Source organism: Epinephelus moara, chromosome 24, assembly GCF_006386435.1.
Source record: "Epinephelus moara isolate mb chromosome 24, YSFRI_EMoa_1.0, whole genome shotgun sequence".
Classification (NCBI taxonomy): Eukaryota; Metazoa; Chordata; class Actinopteri; order Perciformes; family Serranidae; genus Epinephelus; species Epinephelus moara.
This window is the reverse complement of record NC_065529.1, coordinates 35,532,124-35,556,167: the sequence shown is the minus strand read 5'-3', so window position 1 is coordinate 35,556,167 and position 24,044 is coordinate 35,532,124. Positions and strand designations below refer to the sequence as shown.

Sequence of the window (24,044 nt, the reverse complement as noted above, 5' to 3'; positions counted from 1 at the left end):
TTCATGCATAATGTTACTACTGAACAGCAACTTTAAAAATGATTTATAGATGTTGATTATTCCCTTGTGCCGTGTTTGTGCATTAGCTTTCCTACATGTGCCTGTCTTGTAGCAGCATTACAAGTTTGCATGTTAATCATTTGTACTAAACTAAATGCTCTCGCCCCTTATAAAAAAAACACACAAACAACACAGTTTAACCTCACGTGTATTTTCAGAAACCTGCTGTTTCAAGGCACTGCTCTCCCTTCTAATATTTATTACATTGCGACGTGTGTTTAAATTAAGACAAGAACAGGCTTATGAATTCAAACACATTTTACTCCATTTGAACAAGTTGCAAGCATAGTGACTACCAAGTCGTATTCTTTTACAGTGTTTTACTGCCACCTATTGTTAAGGTACAGGACAACTGCTACTTGCACAGGGAGTCTTGAAAAACAAAAACAAAGAGTTAGTATTTGATAATTCAGTCAGCATTGAAAACTATCATCTGTCTGTGACTTGTTACACATCACTGATACATGCTTTCTGCAGCAAAGCAATATTTAAAACAAAACTACAATCCACTATGTCTAACGAAGGAAATGTTAAAACTTTCATGAACAAAAAAATCAATACATAGTGGCATTAATTCGTAAGAGAAAGTGGATATTTGTTGAAATAAAAGTGCCACAAACTAATGCTATCATAAGTAAAGTCTGTATTTTCAATGAAGGGTTTCAAAAGTCAACATCATGCAAGATGATTATGGCCTGGAGTTCAGTAATTTTTGAAGAGATCCCTCCTAGTCCAGTATTTAAGTGGTCACTGAAGTAAAATCATGACCTGTTGTCCTCAGGTTTTGCACCCAACAGCTGGGACTGAGAAGGCAACGACAGACTTCTCTAAGATGGCTTTCAGATGTGGAGTTGATCAAAGTTTAGAAGGTTGTTGGCTTCAGACCAAGCAGGGTGCAGTGCCCCATCCATCTCTGTGGCAACTTGGTTGCCACTTGCCAGTGTGTGATGTGCCCCGCCAATAGTAGCTTCACATTCAGTGCAGCGTCGACTCTCCATAGCCCCTCCGCAGTCTGCTATAACATAGACATGCCCATTGGGACATTTGTGCCAGTGTCCAGGTGGCATCTTCATGGCCGAGACGATCATCTTTCTCTCCTCATCGGTGATCCCCAAGCCCGTGGCTGGAAGCTTGTCGTCTAGTTCCTTCATGGCCTCTTTCACTCTGTGTTGATCTTGCTCAGTGAACTGACCAGACTTTTCCAAAACCTTTCTTATTGTTTGTACCTCGGATTGAATCTTGACACTTTGTCCTCTTATGTCTGCCATGTGGCAACGGGCGTTGAGTTCAGTCAGGAGAGTGAGTCTCTGCAGCTCTCTCTGCAAATCAAAGACCTGCTGGTCTGTGAATCTTTGGCGCCAGTCGCCGAGCCAGCTCACAAACTCATCAACACACTTGCCTAATCTGTAGCTTTGCGTGGATGACATTTTTTTCATTTGGATCTCCCTCAGCTTTGCCACTCTTATTAGGAAATCCATCTTGTTTTCCTGGATCCACAGATCCTTTGCTGTGAGATGAGATTTTCCCAGTCTGGCATTGATTTCCATATATTGATCTTGGTAGTTCATATCAAACAGGTGAAGGTTGTCCTTCCACTGAGTTACAAGGGCCTTCCTGTGCTCTTCAATGTCTCCCTGAGGTCCATTTATCTTCGCCTTTACCATCTCTATCTCAGCCAGACTGCAGTTGATCTGAGAGCCATAGCGTAGATTCTTGCGTATTGGAGTACGACACTGTGGACATTCCTTCAGTTTTATGGCCACCTCTCCTTCATTTGCCTGCTGGTTGTCATCCATCCCCATGTACTGGTCCATGCCTGTGCACTCAAAGGTGTGTCCACAGTCTTCTAGCTGAATGAAGTAAGCGTCAGGCTCATCCTCAGTGCCGAAGAAAATCTCTGTGACCTCGTCGTGATTACAGATGCGACATTTGTTTGGACATTTGTCTCCACACAGACCGATGCAAGGGTGGCCGCAATCCAGGGTCTTGGCACAGGGCTGGGTGCATGGCGGACGATCGCATGGCTCGTAGCAGAGCTTGCTGCAGCTTTGGTGAGGGCACTGCCAAGCACAGGGCTCAATGCACGGATCACAGGGCTGTCCACACGGCTTCATACACTTACTGTGCACGCAGCAATTCTCGCATGGTCTCCGACATGGGGGGCAATCACGAGTGCAAGGCTCCTTGCATGTGTGAGAGCAAATGAGGAGACGGTCACATTTTTGACAACATGGGTAATGATACCGTCCCTGGTGACACTGGCTACAGGTACCGTGACAAGCATGGCCGCATTTTAGCTGCTCTGCACAAGGGGTCTTACATTTTGGCTTCTTTATGTCATTTTTGTAGAAGCACGCATCTTGCTGGCTGTGGCCACACTCTAGTTCTAAAGTGACCTCCACCTTGCACTGAGTGGTGCATGGTTGCCCACACAGTGAATCACATTGATGTCCACAGCGAAGCAGCTTCTCGCAAGGCTCCTTGCATTCAAATGTCATTGGGTCCTGGTGGCAGGGAACCTTCTGTGTGTGCTGACACTGGGGTATGATCTTCTCAACCTTCTCTGGACATTTCTCAGGGCATTTTTTGTGACACAACTGTGGGCACCTGTGTCCCAGATCACATAAAATCTTCTGGCACTTCTTGAGACACTGGTACTCTTTATGCTCAGGGTCGTAGGGGTGGCAGACTCTTGTGCACACATGGCCACATTTCAAACGGAACTCACAAGGCTTGGTGCAGCCCCCCTCCGGGGCTTCTTTGAAATCATCAGCACAAGATGCCTGTACCTGTCGATCTGGATGATTCTGACAGCACAGGGTCAGAGCTTTCCCAACCTGGTCTTTCTCCCTCAAGGTGTGGAAGATGTTGCTCCAAAGTTTGACCTGGCCCAGCATTTTACTGTTGCCAATGCAGTAGAGACCTTTCTTGGCACGAGACAAGGCCACACAGACACGATTGGAAATGTTCAAAAAGCCAACTTTACCCTGCAGGTTGCTGCGGACCAGAGACAACAAGACAATGTCATTCTCTTCACCCTGGTACTTGTCCACTACGTGCACTTTGACCCCTGTGAACTGGCTGGCAGGCATAAGTTTGCGTAGACAAAACAGCTGGCCGGTGTAAGTCGTGAGGATGGTAATTTGCTCTGGTTTGTAGTCCTGAAGGAGAAGATAGCGGCAAAGAGCGACTACAAACATTGCTTCATGACGGTTCTGATGGCTTTTCCCATCTCTGATCTCTTCCTCTGGGTGGCTGTGCTCCACAAAGAATAAATTGGTATTGAGGCCCTGTAAAACAGTGTTTAATAAAAACAGATTCTGTGTTATTCTTTGGTGTTTATCATATTCTTTTTATCATATTCTTCTGAATCTTGTACATCACCTGACTTTGACTCAAAACATATTAAAAGTCTAAGAGACTACACAGACACTTTTCATCCGTGTAGGCAAGTAAACAGATATTCACTGCTAAGAAAAACAGGGAGAACAGAGATGCAGCAGGAGAGCAAATGAAATGCGCACCTTGATGTTGTCGTAGTCCAACACAGAGGGATGGTTTTCCAGCTCTGCATAGATGTGTGGGGTCAGAAGACGGGCAATCTCTGGTCTCATACGATGCTGAAGAAAAAAACAAACATAAACACAGGCAATCACATAAACATACAGAGGCAAACATGCACCTACAAACACACAAATTAAAGTGTAATGTGCTTTGTCTTTAAAGGAGCTCTATTCGACATTCAGAACATCAAGAAAGCAGCAAAAAAATATATGCTATGCAATGATATAGTGGAGTAACGATGTCCTGAGCAGAGAATAAAGTCACGCTCCCTCTGTGTGTGTTGTAATCCAAGCTTCTCTGTTCTTTATTGTGACAGCTGGTCCGGCCACGGGTGCATGCGAGTCCCCATGTGTTATCCCGCTAGCTAGCTAATCGCACCGCTCTGCACTGCATTCATTTGGCTGATAATGTTACGGAAGCTAAATGCACACCCTCCAGTCCCCCCCCGGTTAGCACCGTTGGCTCTATCAGCACTGTTGCTGCTCACGCCGTTAGCACTGTTAGCTGCTGGCACATTGAGAGCCATGTGCAGACAATCTCTGAATCACAGATATGGTCTGAATGTCGTAAAGAGCTCCTTTAACCACATCATCTAAACATTTATTTTTTGTGAGATACTGCAAAAAGATGAACAGCTTAAGAAATGCAGAAACACAAACCTGGTAGTCAAGTCTGACATAAGGAAGTCCCATCTTCACCAGCCTCTCAAACATGGACATCTCCAGGTTGAAGTTCTTAGCAAGCTCGAACACTGTGGCACTGGGGCGCAGCTATAAGACAAATCACATGTTCATCATATGCCTTAAACACCCCTGTTTTCATGATCTATATATATCTGCCAGTGATGTCACATTTTTATTATTGTGCATTATTCCAATTAAAACTATAGCTGATAACACCAGATGTAAGGCGGACCTGCCGATGACCCCTTCATATGAGTCAGCTGTAAGTGTTTGTCTCTGTTGTTGTCTCTGACTCCACTCTGCAGTGTAGTTTATACACTTTACTGATACACCAGAGAATGGCACAGTAACACTGGGCTTCATTATCTCGCTCTCTCTTACTGTTAACTATAAATTTAACACTGATATTAAAAGTCATTTTACTTTCACAGCCTTGCATTTATTATGTTCATCTGTAGTGTAGGGTTATATGAGGGCAAGGGCGTTAAGGGAACCCCAGAAAACCTCCCTCTTTTTCCCAGCCTAATGTTGGCAGGTATGAAGAGTCAGGACCGTTCTTTGTTTTTGTTGTGTTGATAGTGATGTCGGTTTGATTTGGTTCGGTCAGAGCTATGGAATATTAAAGCATCCATATTTTCTCACTACATCTCAGCCTTTCTTACCCGCAGGTGTACACAAACAACAGGTTATACACTTCTCTTTAAAATTAAAAAATGGGAAATTGTCAGTTTTCGCATTGGTTGAAAAAAAATCTATATCGGTGCATCCTTGATTATTGTTAAGGAAAACTTAGGCCACAAGAAGACCACAGGTTCTCCGTTTGTACAAAAAATAGAGATTTTTAGGGCTAGAAATGTGCTTTTAAGATTAATATAGCATTTTAATAAAAGTTTAGTCATCTCTCTAAACCTTATCCAGCTTTTGGCTTTTTCCATCCACTGGTGATTAAGTTCATTTGGCGGGTTTATTAGCATATTTAAAGAGTCCTAGATCATAACCGTACGAGGGAAGAACAGAGAGATGACTTTCACAGTCACCTACCTGAGGTGATCAGACCATTTGCAGTTATGTAAATGCTAGTGAATACTTATTACACAGTTCCTAGACACAGGTGGAAGCCACCGTACAGTAGTAAGCCTAGAAGCGATAAACTATATTCTGCTATGGGTTTCTGCTTTAGGGTGACGGAGAGGGAATATAGAATGTATGCAAATGCTCTCTAACTTTCTTTCCCTGTACTGCAAAGTTGTTTTTTTTTGCGGTTCCGTCTGTACAGTCTGTGCAAGTGTTTATGTGTGTGCAAACCTAATTTAGCTCGAGGACAGAGTGTGATTGTGCATGTATGTGGGAGGGGTGTGGGGGAGGCAAGACGAATTCTAGTATAAATGTGAAGCATTGTGTTCTGCTCGATTCAACACCAAACCTGTGATTAATGAACAGCACAACAGCTTATTTTACTCGGAAAGTGTGATCCATCCACCTCCATTTCATGCACAGATTCAAGTTTGGGTTCCACTTAAACAAAGCTCTGAACACTTGTTCACAGAACTGAAATAAAATATTATTAAATGGTTTTAAAGTCATGAAACACACACTGAGCCATAGTTAGGTATGCCATCAGAATACCTCATCTTGTTTGCTTTTTAAACATGTTTTTTGCCACACCTGTACAAATTTAATTGCACCGTAGTTTAAATTGATAAATCAGAGATATTCCAATATTGATTTATTCATTTTGCACATTGAATTGCACCCACTTATATAAAACAGCGAAGGAAGCCTCAGGCACTGGGCTAAATTACTTTTATATTAATCTGAGGCACCTGATGTATAAAAATGACCATTTATTTCCAAGCCCAGGTTACAATAAATGCAATTTTCAAGTCAAACTCTATTTTAAATTCCATTCTTATACTTGCTAAACTTTCAGTGCAACTGCAAGGAAGTCAGGTTTGTTTGTATATTCAAATGCGCGCATAAATTCATGCATAAACACAGTACAACGAGCAAATATTAGGAAAAGAGCAGACAGAAGTTACACAGCAAGAAGAGACCAGGACAGAATATTGAGATGTGTGGTAGAGTTGCGTGTGGTTGTGTGTAGTTGTGATCGCATTCTGCAGATTGCTAGACAGGCTGCCCGGCCATATGTCCTTGGCAGGCCCTGACAAGTTGTTGTAATAGTCTGCTGATGTCCAGCATATCACTCCTCACTCTTCTCCTCTCTGTCTCGTGTAATGGCAGGCATGGGATGGTTTGTTTTGCCATTTCCCTCAAGGCAACTCGCACAAACAAAATGACAGCCACACAAATACACCAAATCCCAAATGACAGGTTGTCCTTTAAATTTTCACCTAGATATGTAAATGAGGTAATTTCAGCCAGAGGATGATGGCTTATTAAAATACACCAGGGCACAAATTGTCACGGAGAGTTTAATGAGATGACACTGAGAGTTCAGGAATCATCGGCCTATACATCTATGTGGGTTCTTACTTGCTGGTGGTCTCCGATGAGGATGAGGTGTTGGCATGCTTTGCTCAATGTGGTGACAGTGTGGGCCTCGAGAACCTCTGCAGCTTCTTCCACAATCACCAGAGGTGGACGCACTTTCTGCAGAACTTTACGGTACTTGGCTGCCCCTGTTGTTGTCATGCCAATAACCTGATGAAGAAAGGGTGTGTTTATCTACACATCTCTGCCATTTTTATGATTTCTATATACACAGGCCTGGAATACACACACATGCACTAACAGGACATGCATTAAATGGAGAGGTGTCAAAGCGGGGGGCTGCCTTGGACAAGCGGTTTGGTGCCTTACTCAAGGCCACCTCGGAAGTACCCAGGAGGTGAACTGGCACCTCTCCAGCCACCAGTCCACATTCCATATCTGGTCCGGACGGGGACTTGAGCCACTGACTCATGGTTCCCAAGCTATGCCCCTATGGACTGAGCTACTGCCACCTATTACTTTTATTACAACAAACTGTTGTAATGCTGCATGTCTTTACTAGTATGTAATTTTAATTAGGAGTGGGACAAAATGTCAACATGGAAATATGTATCATATTACTTCCTCTAGCAATGCATACAGTGGCACCATAAATATTTTTATTAAAGGAACAGTGTCGAAAGTTTAGGGGGATTTAGTGACATCTGGTGGTGAGGATTGTAGATTGCAACCAGCTGAAACTTAGAGTTCCTTCAGTGTCAGGAGGGTTTTAGCAGGAGAAGATTTATCTGCAGAGGTCCCCTTTTATCCAAAACAAACATACCCGGTGATTTAAATCGGTAGAAACACTGAATAAAGCAGTTTCGTATTACAAATCGGCGTTTCTCCAACGCTGTTTGGGACGTCTGAGGCGGGCTGCTAACCCAACACCTGCTAATGTGCGCTCACCTTTTTTCTCTGATAACTTAATACAGATGTTCAGGAGGTTTTTACCAGGAGCCAAATTATGCGCAGAGTCTATTCATCTCCAAAACAAACAGACCCATTGAGTTGAACGGGTAAAAACACACGTAAATAAAAATCTGTGTAACTATAGTGGCCGATGCAAAATGCGAAAAAAGAATGTCCCTATCTAGAGGCAGTGTTTGGTGTCTGTTCTGGGCTACTGTAGAAAGATGGCGGCACAACATGGCGATCTCCATAGATGAGGACCCGCTCTCTATGTAGACATAAACGGCTCATTCTAAGGTAACACAATGATTCTTACTTATTATATTTTATTCCATTATATCCAATATATCCCCCTAAATCCTGCACACTGGACATTTAGAAACATACAGGCATTTTAAATGATTCCCCTGTCAATTTGACGATCAGAGTCACTACTTCATGACTTCCTGTGGCTGAGCATACCAAATGAATAAGGGATCAGATGTTAACCAACTTGTGGTGGAAGAGAAACTCACAGGTGGAAAACAGCAGAGTCCATGCTCCGATTCCCAACTGAAAAGTAACATTTATACTATTCATCACTGCAGTTATACAGTACCGTGGCTTTCCTGAGAAGGCAAAGGTCCTCATGACGTTTCACATCAGCCAATCTGTCCACTGCGTTCTGATAGGCCTGCTCAGACTCCAGGACTTTGGTGCAAAGTTCTGCCCTGTAGCGTGCCACCCACAACCTGCACACACAAAGGAATTTAATAATAGTAAAACACTGTGACGACTGACTCAATTATCTGGAAGCCTGAAGACACTCATTATTTGCTCTGCATCTGGAAGTATACTCAGAGCCGAGGTCAAAAAAATATGACGCTGTGGTAATTACTGTGCTGTGATGCTGCGATAGTACTCTAAGTGTAGTTTAACAATTACGGCAAGACATGTAATATCTGTCTTGGCAGGAAATTGCCCTGTTTGTTAGTTTAAATGATAATTACGACTATGTAAACATGAGTCCTTACAGTCCTGTTTTCACACTATTAGAAGTTACGTCTCGGCTCTCCGAGGTGAGAAGATCCTCTGGGAGACATTTTCCTGGTGATTAGTTGACTTAATTATACACACTGGGAATAGACTACTTCTACCAGACTGGGGTTGCTCGGGGGATAAGAGGAAGCAAGAGAGAGAAAGAAAAATGAAGAAGGAGGCGAAGGAGGATGGAAATGTAAGAAAGGTACTAGGAGAGGTGAAGGAAGGTAAGAAATGAGAAAAAGCACATTGTTAGTGAACAAAGGAAAGAAAAGAGAAACACAGATGCAGATTTACCGATAGAGTCTCCATCTGTTGGGCAGGCTAAGGGTCCAGATATCCAAGACTGCGACTTCCTCTTCTTTAGTCATGGCCGTGCTCTTCCCCAGCTCTTTCTTGATTCTGTTCTTCATCTTTTTCTTCTGGTCCCGCTGCATCTGTAGAGATCAGAGCAGGGTCAACTTTGAACTTCAGACCCTCAGTTCATTAACTGTTTCAAATGAAGAGCATGCACCAACTGGTCATTATTAAGCCTTGTCCTCACTGCTAAGTCTTTGCTGTCTTTAGAATGAACTACGCCCAGTCTTAGTGGTGCACGTTCATGTGAATGTCCAGCAAGTCTAGCTATTGCCTTGCAGCGCAGGGTACAGTGAAAACATTCTCCCACTGGCTTGTATAAATGTAGGTAATCATTTGTGGTAATGCCATTATGGAGTATCAGGTAAAAGAAATTTGATGGATAGAAGACAGTATTCATCGTAGCACATGACCCGAAATCTGGAACATGTTGTTTTTTTCAGTTTTAGATATTTTTGTATGACAAACCAGACATGATACCGACTGCACACAGGCTGTTGGGGTTGGTTTTATGTAGGGTTGCCCCCTAATAGTTGACCAAATGTTAGTCGACCAGAAAGGTCATTAGTCGCCAAGATTTCATTGGTCACTTAGTCGCAGAAAAAATAAATAAATAAATAAATAAAACAAATGTAAAACTCTGTATTAGGAGCTGTGCCTTGTCAAAAGTAATCCAAACCTATATAACTGGACCATGTGGGATTTTAATGTGAAAGGACAGGCACAGGAAGTGGCCACACTCAGCAGTCAGACAGGAGTCAGGTTAATTTCCAGGGCTGGTACCTGCGGTTATTACACAGATTAGTTTATAACATGTCAGGCAGGAAATCCAAAGTGTGGGATCATTTTGAGAAGGTGAAGGATGAACCCAAGGTGATATGTAAACTCATCTTCATTGGTCGACTACAAACATGACGTATCATCTGAAACATGGAAGTAGCTACATGCCCATTAGCCACTTAGCACAATCATTACTAGGGATGTCGTATCGGCTGCTGATATTAGCAAAAAACGTGCATCGGCATCGTATCGGACTGCATGGAAAAATGCCGATCCAAGAACTCGATCCAGTTTTTCACGGACTCCAATCCAGGTTTTCTGGCCAGCCCAGCACCTGCGATTCAAGCAGTCCATTCCAGTGATCTGCTCCAGCACTTACTATCAATCCACCAGGCCAGCATGCAGACGGCAGACACACACAGAAGGAAGGGTAGGAAGAGTAGCGCTCAATTTAGTTAACTGACTGTTTGTTTTCTGCTCTGGTTTTTTGAGAGTGATATTTTTATTTGGTTTACACTCTTACTGTTTAAGTAAAGAGCACTGATGGCATTGTTTTGGTCACAATTAGTGAAATTGGAGCCATGGATGGACTATTGCTTGTTTAAACAGTTGTACAATATTGTGTGTGGTTTTTTGTCCCCTCTGTTGGTCCCAGGAAACAGCAGCACCAGGCTTGCATTGACACTACTAAAATAACTGAAAAGGAAAGGCTGCATTGTTTGTTAAATGTCAACAATGTCTTGTGGTGTTAATCTATTTTCTATTTAAGGGGCCAAAGCAGCCAAAGCAAACCAGCTATATTTTTTATTTAATGTTCATGTTCAAGTTTAAAGTTTGTTTATTTAACCCTGTTAACAATAAATGGGTCAGTTTCTCATACCAACTGTTGTGGATCATTCTAACTAACCCGATTAAGTAGTTGTTCTTGTTTGAGTAATATCGCTTGATCAAACCTTTTCTAACATGACTGACAACAAAATAAGTGAATATGTATAATACGCGCTTGGATCGGTATCGGTATGGGCCAAAACTCAAGGCTGCAATGTCAGTATTGGATCAGAAGTGAAATAGCTGGATCGGGACATCCCTATTCATTACTGCTTTGCAGACAGCGTCATTAACAGGCGGCTCGCTCAGTGTGTGACGTGCACTTGTAGATAAAATATAGGCCTATATTAATGAAGGTTCATTAGTACGGTTTGGTATTTCTCTGTAATGTAGCACAGTGTTAACAATGTTACTGATACTATTCTTTCTCACACCTTCAACTCAAATCATTGTGTTGCCCCGCCCAAAATATATTATTTAATAATTAAATTAATATCATAAACATGCGGGCGACTAGTCGACTAATGGCCCTAAATGATGACTGTTGGTCAACTAGGAAAACTGTTAGTCTGGGGCAGCCCCACTCCACATGTTAAGTGAAAGGACAGAAAAAGTAAACAAACTTGGCTGTAACTTAAGAACTGCCTGTGTTCCCATCACATTTGCCCAGGTTCCCCACAGGCACTTGTTGGTAATTGACGTGTCATGGAGGAATCTTTAAACAGTGAAAGAGTAAAACAGCATAGGCGCATACAAAGAACAGAAAAAAAAACACTCTCCCTGCTCTCTGAAACACCCATTAAATAATGTAGATCTGTGGTTCAAAAATTGGTATAGACACTTAAGATGATCCTTGGGCCAGGTCAAAACTGACCTGCACCATGTAGTGACGGTGTTAAATATGAACAGTATGTCAGGGTTAAAGAGTAGAGGACAACACCAGCATCTAAATGAACCAAAGTGACATTTTCAGGTAAGTTTATGTGCTGCTGCTTAATGTGCTGCAGCTGACCAGCTAATGAGCTACCCATCTAGCTTGATATCTGACATTAGCAGGGCAAGCTGAGGTGAAGGATAAGACGTGTGTTCATGTTTGTAAGTTAGCCAAATAATAAGGAGACTAGAGCAGGAGAGCTAATGTGGGTTGATATTTAAAGTTTGTGCCTCTTGTGTTGTGTGTCAGGTTGCTGATATAGAGCAATGGCTGTGATTTTGACTTTACACCTGCTTGTGACCAGCACAAGTAAATATTTGGATCAGTGGGGAGAAAGACATTCAACCTGACTTTTAGACACCAAAGACACACATTTAGTAATAAACAGTGAATTTAAAACCGCAGGGTACCTTTTACAGAGCAGTGCAGCACCTGCTACCAGATGGTTCTGTTGGACAGCTCTTAGATTTACTGAAATGATGTGCATATTTCCACTCCTCTCAAAGTGGTCCGCTCTTAATAATAGCGTTCTCAATCAATTTGTCTGATTGAACAGGGATTGCGAAAATGTTAAACTCGTGAAATGTTAAACTCATTACAATCTCCACATGAAAAAAATCCCCCCCGTTAATTTTACCTCCCATCCTTCCTCGCTCTGCTCAGCCTGTATTTCAACTTGATCCAGGTTCATAGCCAGCATCAGTTCCTCCACTTGTCTGACAGCCTCCTGCATGTCTTCTTTCTTCTTGTCATGTCTATCACCTCTGGGACCGATGTTGTCTTCAATGATCCGCTCCGCCTGGATCAGATCTGCTTCCATTGCGATTTCAATGAGGTCGTCCTCGTCTTCCATCTCCATCGCCATCGCTTCCTCTGCTGCTATACCCAACACATGAGGAATCAGCATGAGAATGATTTCATTCACCAGCACAATAAATGTGCAGAATTTTAGTCTCAATTGACAACCTAAAACTGGGCCGCATTCGGCACCCTAGTATTGTATTTATTACTAACAAACAAACAAACAAATAAATGAAATACGGTATGTGCAAATTTGCGCATTTTGTTTTGTACTGAGCTGTAGTATGTAGCTGAGCTAAGCTACCAGTTACTCCACATCAAAATGACATTTCAGCACACTGAAGCTACCCCCAGAGACATGTAGCAAGATAAGCTACCAGAAAATGGCAAAAGTACCTACTAATTTTTCACTTTGTCAAACCAGTGTTATCTTAGTGATAAGAAACAATATCAGCCAAACAAAAAGGGAAGGCAAAAAAAACATTCTTCTTTTTTTTCCTGTCTTGACCTCTTTCAGTAGGCTATCAGGCTATGTCAGTTGTTCATGTAACAGAAGTCCAAAATATATTTTTCAGTCAATAAAACCATAATAAATAAAAGACAGTAATATCAACTACGAAAATAACATAACTTCATTAAAATGATTCTTTTTTGGGGGCAATTAGAACATGAATATGTCCTGCAAATAACACATGACATCAGTATGTCACTGTCTCTGTCTCTTCTCCTCCTTCGTAACGGTATTCTCTGTCTCTAGCTCATTTCTCAGCCCTTGTTGTGTCTATGTCTCCAGTGTCCACTGAAAATCCACTAAATATATACAGTCTATGGGCGAGACATGTGGGAGACACTTCCAGAAAAGCAATGGAGCCAATCAGAGGCAGAGTAGGGCGGGTCTTGCTAAGAAAAGCCAAGAGAAAAGAAGCAAGCAGAATAAACTGCAGGATTAGTAAGTGATGTCATGTGGAAGTGCTTCCCTCGTCTACATGCCTCGGTGTGGCGCTGGCGTCAGTCACATTACTTAACCCTTAGTTTTATTATCTTTATCCAGACCTCCGCAGAAAAAAACAGTCCGCTGCACTTCAGGGCTGTTCCTGGGGAAAAGAGTTTGTAACTTTTGTGGATGCTACTGCACTACTCGGTCGATTAATTAACTTTACTACTGGGGGGTGTTTTGGCATGGTAAGGTGGCTGCCTATATCGCCTATAGGAAGATCCTCCACTGCCTCTGTAGAAGGAATCTTGTGCTGTTCAAATGATCCAGTCACAGTAACACAGTTATAGTTTTTAAGGTGCTGTTTGCACACACAGGAAAAAAAAAAGCCAATTATCATAAACTCTCACACTGTTTCAGCAGAGCACCGCCTCCATTAAAAGCCTTACCTTCATTTCCATTTGCATTCTCTGTCTCCCTCTGCAGGAAGACAGTGGAACCCAAACCCAGCCACTCCATCATCAGACTGGACTTCTTCTGGTACCAGAACTCAAAACCCTCCTGTGTTTGCAAATCATTTCATGAACAGGAACAGATGAGTTTGTGTCCTCTATTCTGTCTCCCTCAGTTTACACACACATGAAATATTTATGGTGTAGTCACTCACAGGAGGCAGGTGCAGACTCTCCCAGTGTTCGGATGAAATGAAACTCTGCAAGAAGCTTTCACGCAGGACTCCTTTCAGGGCACACTCCAGCCTTATGCTCTGTTTCTGGATCTTTTCCTCCTCTTGACGCAGGTTTTCGTATATCTGTTAAGCAGGTCATCGTGAATAAGTGGCGAAATCACGCAGACTTTGTGTGATATACTGCAACTTATAGAGCTGAGTAAAGTGCAAAACAAATCATCAGTATCATGTGACTCTCTTTAGAATATAATAAGCCAAATTATAGGAATTATTTAAAGATATACACAGTCAAATATTCTCAAAATGTTGCTATGCATGAGAGAAAAACTGTGGAGCAACTTGAAACATCGAGCTCAGTCAAAAGAGTCGCAGTGCAGCACAGGCAGTATGAGGAGCTCACCTCACTATATGCAAAACGCAGGTGAGACGGCAGCGTGCGTCTGAAGTCATGCGAGCGGGTCAGCTCCCTCAGATTGAAATGCTTCAGGATCTCGCTGCTGCTGCGGCCTCCGACTCTCACTATTCCCTCTTTCTGAAACTTGTGAATACCTTAGATGCAGAGGCAAAACGGAAAGCTTGTTTGCCTTACATCGCCCAGTCAAGGTCGCAGTTTGCAGAATAAATAATGAAATAAAACTTGAAGTAGATGTCTGGGGTCCCGAAGCGAAAGTTTCAGCATATACAAATAAACCCAAGAATCACTGTTTGAATCAGAGATAGATACAAACAACATATAAAATAGATGTGATATTACTGTCATCACTGCTTACCCTCAAGGAACTGATCCAGGGCATGGTTAGTGTAACACACCACCAGCATCGGAGCTGTGACCAATCTCTCTGTCCAAAGTTTCTGATTGGTCAACAGAGCCTGAGCAATCTTAAGGCCAACGTAGGTTTTCCCTAAAAGAGGATTTTGTCATTTTACAAATGTATGAAATACATTTTACACTTTTTCTTTTTTCATTCACAAATCGATGGAGTCATCCCCTCACCAGTGCCAGGAGGTCCCTGTATGATGGTCAGCTCCTTTGTGAGGGCCAGCTGGAAGGCTCTCATCTGAGAGTCATCCAGGCCCAGCTCCTCCATACTCGGCCAGGCCTCTGCGTCCAGGCAGTGAAAGGGCTGTATGCTGTGCTTGTGGTCGGGCGTAGCGACGGATGACAGGCTGTACATATCTCCTCCTCGCAGATAAGCTGGGGGTCGCACATCTGTGCTGCACTCCACGATGTACCTGGAAGAATTATGGATAGGATCTCATCTTTTAGCATCTACTATATGTGTGAAAGGAGCATGTAGAGACTTCCAGTTAATAAATCCTTTTAAATATGTTGGTCAGAATTGATTTTGATATTGATATTTATTTCGAACATGTAAAAAAAGAACATACAAATGAGCAGAAACACAAAAAGAAAGAATATGTACAAATAATGAAAAGCATAATGAAAAGTAATTGTCAGTGTGCAGTTATTTTGATTTACACATTCAAAAAGGAGTGGGAGGAAACAGAAACAGAAACCACCCCTTCTCCATAAGGCATTGAGTGAAATGAAACAGACAGCTTCCCAAAATTAATTATATTGTATTTGTGGGGAAAATGTGTCCAGCAAAAGACGAATGACACTATTAAGCCATGTTTAATGTGTGTTTTGAATCAACTAAACTTTACAGCACTGCACAGAAACCTCCACCGCCAACTAGTGTTTTGGGGGTGTAACTGCAGAGTGACACAGACACACCACCGCACAAGTATAAATGCTCACAACAGCATAGGCCACAGGCGTAGGGTCTGCATAGAACTGACGCACAAGTAGAAATCTTGCTTTAGTTAGACTCCTCATTTAAGTCTGGGTCTGACTGATGCTTAAACATGTATGGCTGAACCTCTCTGATGTTTCCTCTAATGCTACCCATATTGATGCGCACTGCTCTTTCACTGGTCAACCCAGCATAAGCAGCGCTGGAAAAAGCTGAAAGCAAATCCTACTGCAAGCGGCAGTGGTGCGTGAGGCGGAGGCCAGATCCAGAATTTGTCAATGAGGCAGAAAGAGTAAATCTGCTCCTGGCTCCTTTTCAGAGTTGGGTTTTTAACTACCAACCATGTCAAACAAAATATTAGTAAAGTATATTTGTATTAAAACATCCTTACTTTAAAAGTAAATAAGTGTCATAAGGCCGTTGGACTGACTCAATAATGTCAGTTGCTCAACAATATCTATCTAAAGCTAATGTTAGCTAATATTAGCCATTATAAGTGACTGGTTATACCACACCAAGTACACATTCAGCATGCATTTTGTTGCCTATCAATTCCACTTTCCATTGGTAAAAGAAAGAATGTTTTAAAGGACATAACATCTCTGAATGCAAGCTCAAAAGCAGCATGCGTTTAGCGATTATAAACAAGGAAAAACAGTGGGATATTTGAAGAATTGATCTCCAGATGCCCCCAGCTAAACTAGTGGGTGTTCCAGGGTTTACCAAGAAAAGCTGGAGATGGTGGTCAGAGGAAAAACCCACAAGTCTGCACTGTTTGCTCCACAATACTAACCCAAATCAGTATCTAACAAGGAAAAACACTGAGAAAAATTATATAGGGGAGAGCTGTTTTCAATATATTAAAAATATTCTATGTGACCGATAACTCCCACAGTGCACCTCTGAAGGAAAAACAGTTTAAAGTTGTTTAAGGTAGTCACAGGAGAACGGTCTGGGAGACAGATGGCCGACAAAGTGTCTCATATAATACATTACTTTGTGATATCTGTGAAGGGCACCGGGAGTGCAGACAATAACCGAACTTTTGAACTCATCCATGCGTGATAGCTTTTTGGGAATACCATGGCGATATAATTAACTCATGGCAATTAAAAGCATGATTGCTGAACTTGCTTTGTACCATTCCTCCCCCCGCTGCCCTTTGAAAAATCTACAAGTGAACTCGTTTTGAAAGTGCTGTGGGATTATATAAAAGCTGTGACCTTGACGATAAAATGTGAAAAACTCCTCCACGGCACACAAACACACACAGACACACACACTCCTACCTCTGAAAGGGCAGGTTGTCCTCCTTCTGCTCCTGTAGGCCCTCTAGAACATACCGATAGGCCTCAAAGTAGGCGGTGGTCTCGACCATCAGGAATGACTGATCTTTCTGTGAGATAAAATAAGTTTGTGTGGTTGTTTTATATGAAACCATTAAATCCCCCGCCCTGCGTCATCCTGCTGTTAATAAAACAGGCTTGATGAGGTGTTAATTCACCTTTATGGTCATTTCGGAGGCTGCAGTTTGTGGTGCTATTCAGTTATACTGAGAGGTAGTTTGAAGATTTTGTCCGAATTAATCAGTGAGGGTGGACTATATAATAAAAACCCTACTCAGTGTTTCAGGGTAATGTACCTAATAAACAGGCAACTCAATGTACAGTTTCAGTTATAGATTAAGTGGCTGAAATTAGACCGTCACATCACGTATCTGCAGCTTCATGCATTTGCCCTTATCAACACAATTTACTGCTCACCTCAATCCTGGCCAACTTGAATCTGCTTTCTTCAGTAAAGGCAATCTGGACCCGTCCCTTCGCCAGTTCGTTGGGATCCCGATCTGACACCGTGGCAAACAAGAAGCTCTCAAAATTATCACACGACAGGCAGACGAGGGAACCATAGATCAGCCTCTTGGAGTTCTGCCAGCGCACAAACTGTAAGATAGATGGATGAAGGCTGTTAGTGTAGGTCTTTCCATTTGCCATTAAATTAGCAAAGCACCAATGTATCTCTTAAACATCTAAATCCATCCGGAGACTAACCTTCAGTGGCTGACTGTCAAACTGGACTACATAGGCGAGGCCGGTATGCGTGCACTTGGGTACCACCAGTTTGGTATCAAAATATACTCTGATGTCATCAAAGCGCTTCGTCTTCAGCGGATTACCACCCCTTCCCCTGTCCATTTGGTTCCAAAGGAACTGCTGGATCCCCTCACGGAGTGGCCGCACAAAGTCCTCTCTCAGCAGCCGGAAGTGCGTGTCAAGGTAGAGGTGGGTGTTTGTGTAGCTCTGAGAGGTGAGGTTGGGTCTGAGGAAGGGCCTGTGTTCCTGATGGAACTCCTCAGGAGTCGGGTAGATGGGGATGGTCCTGAAATCTTGTTGCTCTTCACCTGGGTTAGAAATAATGAGAGTTTCAGTTGGCTTGAGGCCAGGGTATGAAAACATTTTAAAAAAAGCATTTCAGTAAAATTATCTCTTTACCTGGGTTATCACGCCCATGGTTTAGGAGGGAATAGGTGTCCTTGTCCGAGCGCAGAGTACCCTCCCAGGACCTCTCTTCCAGGTGTTTGACCAGGTTCTGAACACTCTCCATGCTCTCCTCCGTTTGAGGCTGGATGTCCACTCCTAATGCTCTCAGGCGGTTGATGGAGGCCTGGAGCAGCGTCAGTAGCAAACTTGCAGCCTGGAGTGAGCTAGCAGGGAAAATGCCGAGGACCTAATGGGCATATATAGAGAATAGTTAGCTAGTTAGTTCAGTATTTATTCAACCATAATGAGTACAACTACTAATTTAAGAATTGTTAACAGAAAGAAACACAATCAGGCTAAAATAATTATGCAGGTGCTATTAGCACCCAGGTGTCCGTAGCCAACAATGCCATTGACACCCAGGGTGTAAACAGCAATGTGGCTATTTTCACCAAGGTGTATGTTCCTTTGCTAAATTGCATGTACATAGTGCAAAGAACAACCTTAATCTCAGAGAATATTCAAGATCAGCTAGAACTTACACTAACCATGACCCCTTTGCTGTAATTCTAACTGCTGCAGAACTCAATGCATCAATGCGACGAGTGCTAGCCAATCAGAGCCAAAGACATCCTGACTAATTATTTTATTTGTTTTAGAAACAGCTCCTCCTTTTCATGCTGTGTCTAACTTATCAATGTCATTTCTGTTTGTCATTGATGCTGCTCTGTTCTGTTCCTGGGGGGTCTTTGCTGCTGCTCTCCCTGCCTTAGGCTTTCCATATAGGCACATGGAAAGGCAGGGAGATTTGCTCTCACTGCCTCAGGATTTCATGCAAGCACATGAAAGGGCAGACAGGTGTGCTCTGTACGCCTTAAGGCTTTCCACGTAAGCGCATGGACAGGCAAAGAGTTGTGCTTTCTCTGCTTCAGGCTTTCCTTGTTTGCACATGGAAGGGCAGAAAGGTGTGCTCTCTCTGCCTTAGGGGTTCCATGTAGGTGCATGGAAGAGGCTTTCTGGTAAGACCTAGGAAAGGTAGAGAGGCCCCAGAACAGAGCCATACCGCCAAATATAATACTGCAAATGGAAATAAAGTTTACTTTGACAAAAGTGGTCCTGACTGAACTAATAATGTTTTGAAGTAGTGTATGGACCCCAGTCGATAGTCCTTGTATGTTTAATATGTTGAGGGTTTTTAAAAAATATTTCATTTGTCAGCTTCTTGCTATATGATGCAATGAAATTCTACAGGAACACATTTGCTGTAAAAGTTTCAACATTGTTGGTTGGACTTCATTTGTGTCCATCAAATGCAGCTCTTCTAGGTTTACTAAAATAGTAGACCCAGAAGAAGAGCTGCATTTACTGAACTCCCATGCAAACTCACACTCATAGTGTATTTCAACTGATTAGTTCCTCCATTCAATCCTTCCTGTTTTTTTTTTTACCTCTGACAGAATGGCCAGGATGTTTTCGAGGTGTTGTGGGTATTTTGCCCTGCGGACGGGGTTGAACTCTGTCCCCATGCCGGCCAGATAGTGGGGCAGGATGGTGCGGAAGAACCCTGAATCTTTGATGATGCCAGCCAGGTGCTGCAGGGTGCCTCTATCTGATCGTGACTGGAAGGCTTTACTCAGCACCAGACAGAAGAGTTCGACAAGATCCTGCCTCATTGTTGTCTCACTTAGGACCTCTTGTAGGGCGGGTTTAGCTGACAGGGTGATGGCCACTACAGAAGGGTCTTTCCCAGAGAGTTCTTCCAGTGTTTTATAGCCCAGGCCATTACCCTTTGGTGCCTTTGATCCACCTGTAGAATGTGATCTCCCTCCATGGCTGTCTTTTCTTTCTCCCACACCATCTCTTCTCTCACCCCCTCTCCCTCCATTTCTGTCCACACTATGTCCTCCTCTCCTTACACCCATTGCTGCCATCCCCCCTCTAGCTCCCTCTCGTTCAGCTGCACCTTGCCTTCCGCCTCTCTCCCTCCATCCTCCTTCCTGTCTGGCTCCTCCTCTCTGTCTTCCTGCATCTCTTTCACCCCCTCTCCCTCTCCCTGAACCTGCAGCTCCACCTCTTCCTCTGCCACCCCCATGCACTCCTTCACCTCCTCCTACCCAATCTGTCTCCTCCCTGCCTGCTCTTCCTGCACCTCTACCACCCCCTCTTCTTGGGTCTGCTCCTCCTTTGCCTCTCCCACGCATCCCCACACCTCCTCCTCCTCCATCTGTCTCCTCCTTTTCAGCTTGACTTCCCCCCCGATGTCTTCTTCTTCTGCTCCCTTCGCCTCCACCAGCATTTTCATTTTGGCCAGTATTAGCACCTGGGAGGAAAAAAACCCCCATTCATATACTTAAGACCTTGAAAATAACAGTTTAATAAATTTGTACACAGGAGTGTAACTTGTTTGCCTCCTATATTTTATATTTACCACTGTCAGGTCCTCTTCTTCCATTTCTTAAAGTCAGTCTGTCCATGGTCTTGCATGCGACAGTCAATGAAATTCAGGTTGGTAATGATTTCTGAGTGGCAAGAAATTAGAGTGAAAATGAAAAGCACACACAAGAGGATCACACAAGAGTTTGTAAGTATTCATGCCACAGTGAAAAGGTACTACAAAAAATACTGTTGCAAGTCCTGCACTTAAAATCATACTTAAGCAAGGCACCTAACTGGGCCCACATGGGTTGTGGTACAGCTACCTGGGTACCAAGTGGGTATGGGCCCAAAACGAGCATCTTAACTTGGGCCAACATGGGTAACATCGCCCACGTGGGCATTTGGCATGGGGCCATTATGGCACCCTTGGACAATTCCATAAAGGGCCAATTTTCAGCTAATTTACTACCCACATACAAATGTTAGCTGGGTAGCTATATGACACCACAGCTTGAACTTGAGTACATAAGTATCAGCATCAAAATATACTTTTAGTACAAACAAATAAAGTGACTTAATGTGCAAAATTTTTACAGAAAAATATACATTACTAGATTGTAAAAGGTGACGCATTAATGTGTAATCATCAACAATGTTGCATCTAGTACAGGTGGAACTAATTTCACTTCACTACTTCACATACTGTTGGGTAACTGACCCTTTAACATCATCATGATTTATTAATTGACTTACGTTTTGTTTTAATCTAAATCTGTAAGGTAGGCTTATATTTACCGTAATGACGGTATTCGTGTGCGCCCCTCCAACACACTTCATTCAAACTCGACAGAAACATAACTCACCAAAACCGCCGTAATTAGTCATTTTTGTAGTTTTGTTAGTTGGTCCACTGTTGCAACATTTACTAACTTTAGTTTTATGTGAAATAATCCGTTAATTCACGGAGTTAGATGTAAAACGTTTTGCTCTCCTCTGGGTCACCTGCAGCCTGTTTAGAGAGCGGACACTGACCCCTGGTGGCCAACACTGTGCACTACACGCAAGCTACTTTTTATACTGCAGGGTAGCTTACATTTTATACAGTGATTTATCAGTTGATTTGTATTTTGAATTAATAATCTGAATCTGTAAATTTATCTGTAACTACAGCTGTATGTAGTGGAGTAAAAAGTACAATATCTGCCCCCAAAATGGAGGGACACACCACACCTGATTTCTCCAAACCAACCTCCTGACAGGGAGGAGAGGAAGAGAGGAGCAGATGGGGATTTTGTTTACTTGCACTCAGTATATTTTCCTCGCATTTGGTGTATACCTCCTGAGGATCACTGCACTGTTTATCTATCTCCCCACAATAATATATTTCTTTCTCATTTTGTTTATAGTGTGTGAAGATCATTTGCCCTGGATGTATTTTGTTGCACATTTCTCTCTATGTGTATAGACAGTGGAGACAATTTCACTGTTTGTTGCACGGTTTGTATTTGATGTTCATGTTCAATTGATAATATTTTTCTCTGATTAAAACAAAAAAAAAAAAACACTTTTGCTTCAGTGTCATCTGTACAGTTATATATGAGAGCCTTTCTATTTACTCTCTGTACTTTTCTTTTACACATCTACACAGTCAAAAAAATAAAATACAGAAATACACCTGTTTTTCACTTAAAAAATGCTTAGGATAATCTTATAATTTATGGCAGTAGCTTGCAAAGGGAAAACATCCAACGACAAAAAATAAAATTAAATAAAATTGAGGTTGAGGCAATGAGGTTTTGTTTGTGTTCACAGTGGAAAAAAATGGCATTTTTTATTTCATTTATGTTAAATGAATCCATTATCAGACGACGCAGATGTAAAATTGTCACTTTAAATAAATTAGACTGAAACTTTAGGTCCCCCTGAATAAAATCATGTATGGCACTTGATGCTGACTGCTACAATGAGTTAGAAAATCAAAATAAATACAGGTGACTCAGGCAGCCCCAAAATGCTTCTAGGTCTTTCAATATCATGCACTTTGCTCTGTTCATGTTTCCCACTATTACATGATTTGCAAGGTCACGGGAAGAGTCAGTCAGATAAGAAGGGGGGATTCCAATGTTTATAACCTCAGAGGAAACAAAGCATCCATTCTTCCTGCTTGTCTGTCTCCATTCTTATCACAATGTTATTTCGTGTGACATTAGAATTTAACTGTAATATATGTGGCATTTTTAATTCAAATACATATTTTATTCTAATGCTGTTTGAGAGTGGCCATTGTTTACAGCTGCAGTGCCTTCACCAGCAGTAGGAGTGCGCCCCCTGCTGGGTGCAGGACAGATGTTAGCTGGAGTGTTGGTTTCTTTTCACCAGAAATCGGATGAGAGCTTCAAACCACAAACTGCTTGTCACGGATCTGATGAAACAACTGAAAACCTTACATGTATGGTGCTTACCCGACAAGGTAGTTCATGCACAGCGCATTTGAATTCATCATTTATTTATTTAATTAATCTAAGTGTATCACATTAAATACTCGATACTTTTGATTTTTTTTTATTTATTGTGGACCCAGATCGTTATATTCAGAGTGCTTTTTTAATTTTTTTTAAAATCTTATATATTTAAAAAAAAATATATTTCCTAATAATTCAGCCAGCTGTCTCTACCGTCCTACCGCTCCCTAAACGCAACATAAACAGTAACAGAGAGATGTGACTCACCCAGACTGAAATCCACTCGCCATTTAATGTATCCACCTACATAAAGCAAACTGGATCAGGCCTGTTTGTTATCATGACATCAGCTCGGCTCTCTGTGTTTCTCTGCCTCAGCTGTAGCCGCTGCTCTCACTGCTCAGTCCAGGAAGCAGCTATTTAAATGCTCAGTGTCTGTTTCGTTTTCGTTTCATCAGAACAAGCTCATCACACCCAGAAGTCAGGGTCCAACATGTAATTATTTATGACTCACAGACAACTGTTTATCACCTGTGCACACAACATGCTATGACAAGTTTAGTATCTGTGCCTGCAGTGCATGTGTGGAGTTAACTCACCTTCACCCCATTTAATTCCTGTATGGAGGTATTATCAGCAAAATGTACTTGTAGTTTCCTTTTCAGCAAAATGGCTCCTGACATTACACTGGATGTTACTGGACTGTGGGTATTAATATTGTTATTAATGCACGAGGTAGTCCACTTATTCCACTTAGCTGCTTTGATTTCAGGCTCCTGGCGCTAGGTATGCTGGCGCATTTTCACTTTCACTGGGACACTTGAACGCAACATAGCCATTGGTGTCAGTGGAAACACCTGCGCTTTACCTATGATGACGAGGCAAAATGCCTGCTGTCAGCAAGGACATACATCA

General features: G+C 42.4%; 1 protein-coding gene across 3 annotated transcripts; it reads right to left on the bottom strand.

The window, feature by feature from the left end:
* Positions 1 to 300: 300 nt before the first annotated feature.
* znfx1 (zinc finger, NFX1-type containing 1) lies at positions 301 to 23,533 on the bottom strand. 3 transcript variants are annotated; one of them, XM_050037215.1, is made up of 20 exons: positions 23,397 to 23,533; positions 20,720 to 20,810; positions 20,441 to 20,611; positions 19,740 to 20,320; positions 18,304 to 18,538; positions 17,863 to 18,212; positions 17,575 to 17,754; positions 17,101 to 17,207; positions 15,049 to 15,287; positions 14,825 to 14,956; positions 14,455 to 14,603; positions 14,034 to 14,177; positions 13,816 to 13,927; positions 12,269 to 12,510; positions 9,030 to 9,169; positions 8,311 to 8,443; positions 6,804 to 6,971; positions 4,284 to 4,394; positions 3,585 to 3,680; positions 301 to 3,350 (listed from the first exon to the last, which is right to left on the bottom strand). In XM_050037215.1, the coding sequence occupies exons 2-20, from the start codon at positions 20,763 to 20,765 to the stop codon at positions 900 to 902; spliced, it is 5,787 nt and encodes a 1,928-aa protein (XP_049893172.1). In that variant the 5' UTR covers positions 20,766 to 20,810; positions 23,397 to 23,533; the 3' UTR covers positions 301 to 899. The 3 variants fall into 3 exon arrangements, with proteins under 3 accessions (XP_049893172.1, XP_049893169.1, XP_049893171.1); XM_050037212.1 differs by having other exon boundaries at positions 19,740 to 20,611; XM_050037214.1 differs by having other exon boundaries at positions 12,269 to 12,507; positions 19,740 to 20,611.
* Positions 23,534 to 24,044: the final 511 nt, after the last annotated feature.

What these genes read in the sequence shown, in the direction of transcription:
- znfx1 (XM_050037212.1), bottom strand. Translation starts at nt 20,765, where the DNA reads ATGGACAGACTGACTTTAAGAAATGGAAGAAGAGGACCTGACAGTG. An exon ending in ACAGGGACCTCCTGGCACTG is followed by an intron (nt 14,957 to 15,048) that starts GTGAGGGGATGA and finishes ATCCTCTTTTAG; the next exon opens with GGAAAACCTACGTTGGCCTT. An exon ending in AGAGTCTGCACCTGCCTCCT is followed by an intron (nt 13,928 to 14,033) that starts GTGAGTGACTAC and finishes TTGCAAACACAG; the next exon opens with GAGGGTTTTGAGTTCTGGTA.